Source organism: Myotis brandtii, unplaced genomic scaffold, assembly GCF_000412655.1.
Source record: "Myotis brandtii unplaced genomic scaffold, ASM41265v1 scaffold384, whole genome shotgun sequence".
In the NCBI taxonomy this organism is placed as follows: Eukaryota; Metazoa; Chordata; class Mammalia; order Chiroptera; family Vespertilionidae; genus Myotis; species Myotis brandtii.
The window spans coordinates 3,653,614-3,659,136 of record NW_005364745.1 but is presented as its reverse complement, the minus strand read 5'-3'; the positions used below and the strand labels follow the sequence as shown (position 1 = coordinate 3,659,136).

Below are 5,523 nucleotides of genomic sequence, written 5' to 3'. Positions count from 1 at the left end.
GTTTGTTGATTTGTTGATGATAGCCATTCTGACAGGTGTGAGATGGTACCTCATTGTCATTTTGGTTTGCATCTCTCGGATGATTAGTGACTTTGAGCATGTTTTCATGTGTCTCTTGGCTTTCCTTATGTCCTCTTTCTAAAAGTATCTATTTAGGTCCATTGTCCATTTTTTGATTGGGTTGTTTATCTTCCTTTTAAGGTAGAGGAAGGTTAAGCTGTATGAGTTCCCTGTAAATGTTGGAGATTAAACCCTTATCAGAGATAACATTGGCAAATATGTTCTCCCATGCAGTGGGCTTTCTTGTTGTTTTGTTGATGGTTTGACTACTGTTTATTTTGATGTAGTCCCATTTGTTTATTTTCTCTTTAGTTTTCATTGCCCTAGGAGCAGTATCAGTGAAGAAATTGCTTCAGCATATGTCTGAGATTTTGCTGCCTGTGGATTCCTCTATTATTTTTATGGTTTCCCATCTTATGTTTAAATCCTTTATCCATTTTGGGTTTATTTTTGTGTATGGTATAAGTTGGTGGTCTAGTTTCATTTTTTTTTTGCAATTTTCTGTCCAATTTTCCCAACACCATTTATTGAAGAGACTGTCTTGACTTCATTGTATGTTCTAGGTATTGCAGTTTTTATAAATTGAAGGTTTGTGGCAACCCAGAGTCGGGCAAATCTACTGTTACCATTTTCCCAACAAGCTCAGATGATTGTTAGCATTTTTAGCAATAAAGTATTTTTTAATTAAAAAGTTAAGGTATTGCCCTAGCTGGTTTGGGTCAGTGGATAGAGCATCGACCTGCAGACTGAAGGGTCCCGAGTTCTATTCCGGTGAAGGGCACATGCCTGGGTTGTGGGCTCGATCCCCAGAGGGGGGCGTGCAGGAGGCAGCCAATCATTCTCTCATCATTGATGTTTCTATCTTTCTCTCCCTCTCCCTTCCTCTTTGAAATCAATAAAAATATATTTTAAAAAAAGTTAAGGTATGTACATTTTTTTTAGTCATAATGCTATTGCACACTTTTTAGATTACAGTATTGTGTAAACCTAACTTTTATATGCACTGGGAAATCAAAAATTCGTGTGACTCAATTTTAACATTCACTTTATTGCAGTGGTCTGAAACTAAACCCGCAATATCTCCCAGGTATGCCTGTTAACAAGAATGTGGGTGGCACATATATGGGTTTTCTGAGTCCAGGCAAACTAGTTTAGGAATGCCACTTCCCACCGAGTCCTGGAATAGAAGAGATGGGTTCCTGTGCTCAGTTATGACCACCACAGGCTTCATGCACGGCACTAGTTAGAGAAGATACTTCCCTAGCCTGTGGCTTTTACAGCCCTGATGCTTCCAGCTGCCCAGAAGAAAGCCCTCAAAGAGTCCTCCTCTCAGGTTGCCAGTAGAGGGGCCAATTCCGGCTGAGAGCTGAGAGTACCAACAGGGGCCCAATTCCAGCTGTGAGCTAAGGGTACCAACAGGGGACCAATTCCAGCTGAGAGCTGAGGGGACCAACAGAGGGACCAATTCCAGCTGTGAGCTGAGGGTACCAACAGGGGGCCAATTCCAGCTGAGAGCTGAGGGTACCAACAGAGGGACCAATTCCAGCTGTGAGCTGAGGGTACCAACAGGGGGCCAATTCCAGCTGAGAGCTGAGGGTACCAACAGAGGGACCAATTCCAGCTGTGAGCTGAGGGTACCAACAGGGGGCCAATTCCAGCTGAGAGCTGAGGGTACCAACAGGGGGGCCAATTCCAGCTGTGAATTGAGGGTACCAACAGAGGGACCAATTCCAACTGTGAGCTCAGGGTAGCAACAGAGGGACCAATTCCAGCTGAGAGCTGAGCTACCCACAGAAGGGCCAATTCCAGCTGTTAGCATGGAATTTCTCAGTTACTAGCTGTGAAACAAATGCAAATTATCACTTTGGATGCATCTCAGTTTTCCTTTTTAACCTGACACCTCATGTACACCTGAATTTATGGCTCTGATATCTGACATCACCAAATAGTGGAGTTTGTATAAGGAGCCTATGGCAGCGCAATTTTTTGAATCTGTGTTACACATATCTTAGATATCACACATATAATGATATACACAATTTTATATAAATATATACACACACACATTTACATACTAGTAAATAAGCAATTAAATGTCATTAATAAATTATTTAAATTATTACGAAATAAGTACTTGGCCTAAAATTCTCCTTAAAACTCCCAAGGCCCATGTCTACCCGTAGTTCAGTCCTTTCGGGCCACACGGACCAGTAGAGGGCAGCAGAGGGCAATACCTGAAAGCAGGGGCTTCTGCGTCCAACTGCCCGCTGCTTCCGACCCTTTGCTTCTTCCCAGTCATCCTGTCCAAGTCTGAAGCTCTCCCAATGCCAGATGAGATGACCACACCTCCTCCGGGGGCTGTGGGCATCTGAGGAGGGCAGACACCCAGAAAGCACCCAGCCTAGCGCTTCCTCGTAGAAAGTGAGCCTGGCACTGCTGCTGCGCCTGGTGCTGCTGGGACTGGGCGAGGAGCTGAGACAAGACCAATGGGCACAAAGGCAATGTGAGCTGCACCCCGAGGGCAGCATCGCAAGGCACAGAAGCCGTTACAGAGCTGCCAGTGATGAGCCTGAGAGGAGAAGAAAGTGCAGCAAAGGCTCCAGAGATGAGGGATCCTGGTAGGAAACAGCTTTCACAAGGTCCCCGGTGACAAATCCAATTTATAAGATTCTTCTGTTTTAACGCGTGCGATTACCACCAAATATGGCCCTTGACCACTCCTTTTTCTTGAAGTTTTCTCTTTCCTTTGTTTCCATGACAACACTCCCTGCGGTCCTCCCACTTAGCACTGGCTGTTGCTCTGCCCCCTTCCCTAGCAGATCAGCCTCGCGTGCTCCCGAATGACTGAAACCTGTTTCTAGTCTCTAACTTCAATATGCCATCTGGATATCTCAAGGCACTTCAAACCTGAAGTCACCAAAAACAAATTCCCTTCCTTTTTTAATAACAACAACAAATTCTTACAGAGTGCCAGCCGCTGTTCACTCCCTGCACATGCTACTCATTCAATTCTCTCACTGCTCTGTGGTAGATACCATTATTACAAAGAGCTGAGGCACTGGGAGCTTAAGTCACTCACCCAAGATCACAGAGCTAGGAAATGGCAGCACCAGGATGGAGGAAGTCAGCCATCAGAGTCTGCGCTCCTGACCACTGCGCCACACTGCCTCTTCCTTCAGTAATCCTCCCCCGGGGTTCCAGTGACACCATCCACCAGGTCACCCATGCCAGAAATAAGGGGCCATCCTCGATTCCTCCCGCTCCCCTCACTGCCAATGCACTGCCAAATCCCAGCTATTTCACATCTCAGATATCCCTTCAATCCAGACCCATTCTACCACTAACTACTTAGTACTTGCTCTCATCTCTTGGCAATAACCCAGGAACCATCTCTCTGCCTCCAGCCTTATCTCCCCCAAGTCCATTCCCCATCCTCCCTCTAAAGATTGGTCCAGATGCAAACATGTGGTGGCACTGATTGGGCTCGTACCAACCAGCTGTGAGACCTGGGGCACATTTCCATGCTTCAGTTTTCCGCTCTTTAAAATAACAACGTGTTCCAAATGCAACTGCATTAGAAGAAATCACATGAGACAGTGCCTCGCTTACCCTCACAAGGCACATGACCAAGGCACATGACCAAGGTAAGACGGTGTAAACTGAAGCATTATGATGCCCACGTCTCCCCAACAAAGGCCGCAAGAAGACCCAGTCTGTTCCATTTGACCTTTGCATCCTTAAGAATCTTCTCTGCTAGGGAAGACTTCCTGAGCCCCGTTTTGAATGAGGGTTTCTTGAAAACTATATTCTAATCACAAGAAACAGCTCGGGGCAAATTAATAAAACACAAGAATCAGGTGAGTCGTGAAAACTGTATAAAATGGACTTGGACTCCACAGACACATGATCAAGATCCGACATTCTGACTCATGTGAAGGATAGGAGGCTTTTTTTTAAAAAAAAAAAAAGATGTCCTTGGTAACTTGGATTCAATCTTCAGATCTCATTGATCTCTTGTCTTGTTCAGAAAAACACGTGAGGCAGCCATATTTCATACTTAGGAGCAACCGGCAGGGCTATCATTTCCCCAGGGAACACTCACCATGCTGGCGTCGATGACCTGACCTCTGCCGGAGCGCGTGCGTTCAAAGAGAGCCATCACGATGCCCAGGGCGCACATGAGGCCGCCACCAGCAAAGTCAGCCAGCAGGTTCAGGGGAGCAGAGGGGTTCTCACCGCTGCTGCCAAGTCTGGACAGGACACCTACCAAAAAATCGGAGAGGATTAACCGTAAAGTTAATGTCCCTTTTAAATAGATACATGAACACGGAGGAGTAACAGTCTCTCCAGTCGCTGACGTAAGTGGAAACTAGGACATGATGCTTTTCCAATTCTAAACGTTTTCAGCCTACTAGTAACAGGCTTTCCCTCCAGCCGGTTCCTCCTTTTGTGTGTTTTTTCTTCTCCAAAACTTTATTCCACCGAACATTTTCAAAATTTTATTTGTAAGTTTTTTACTTATTAAAATGAGAAAAATGATTCCAGAAGAACATTTTCAAAATTTTATTTGTAAGTTTTTTACTTATTGAGTAAAATGAGAAAAATGATTCCAGAAGAAAAAAAAAGATTGTTATCAATTTAGTTTATGATTTCACAATAGTATAATGCACTTCCATTCTTATTAGAAAAAGATGCAATAATCAAACACAAGAAAAAGAAAAGGGCTTAACTAGACTTGAAAAACCAATTCTGTACTCACTCTCTCCTCAACCTTTAAATGTGTACTCACAGATTCTGAGACGATTTACTCAACAACCCACCATCCTTACATTCTAGAATCAGGCCATTCTAAGACATGTTCTCACAGGTAAAATTTCTAATAAAGGGTATGACGACCTGAAAACAACAGTTGAGCAGTATCTACAAAAATCTAAAACGGTGACTCAGGCAATGATTCTCCATGAAGGTGGAGGAAGAGGGTGTCAGAATCAAACCACAGCAGCATTTTCTAACGACAGAGCCGCCATCCCTATCACCACCCAACCCCTGACCCCCTGGCAGGGGCTTGCCGGAGAAGTGACTCCACATGTGCAGTAAGAATGAGAGAATATTATCCATCAGATGTGTGAAGACAGAGGAAAGGGCTGAGAGTGACTGTTCCAAGACAAGCCAGCGCTTTGGAAACCACCATACTGTCCTTACTGATTTAAATGTTCACCTTTAGAGACTCCTTTTCATTAATCAGTGTGACTTTAGAACTTGCCTGGAAACAAAACGGAAAGTGTAGAGCAATCCTGTTTCCCAGCATACCTGACAGAGCCAAGTAGTTGATGTCATGGCCTGCGGCCGTGGCGAATCCTCCTGACTGGCCAAACCCGCTCAGCCTGGCATAGATGAGCCTGGGGTTCTCCTTCCGCAGGATCTCGGGGCCCAGCTGGAGCTTCTCCATGACACCTTGCGAGA

At 44.9% G+C, this 5,523-nt stretch overlaps 1 protein-coding gene across 1 annotated transcript in view; it reads right to left on the bottom strand.

The window, feature by feature from the left end:
• The window catches only part of AMACR (alpha-methylacyl-CoA racemase), a 12,111-nt gene extending 6,599 nt beyond the window's left edge, over positions 1 to 5,512 (bottom strand). Inside the window, exons 1-2 of the mRNA XM_005872605.2 lie at positions 5,371 to 5,512; positions 4,163 to 4,323 (exon numbers count right to left, since the gene is read on the bottom strand). Coding sequence (XP_005872667.1) covers positions 4,163 to 4,323; positions 5,371 to 5,509 — 300 coding nt within the window. The 5' untranslated portion in view covers positions 5,510 to 5,512. The remainder of the gene's footprint in view (positions 1 to 4,162; positions 4,324 to 5,370) is intronic.
• Between the last annotated feature and the right edge of the window lie 11 nt (positions 5,513 to 5,523).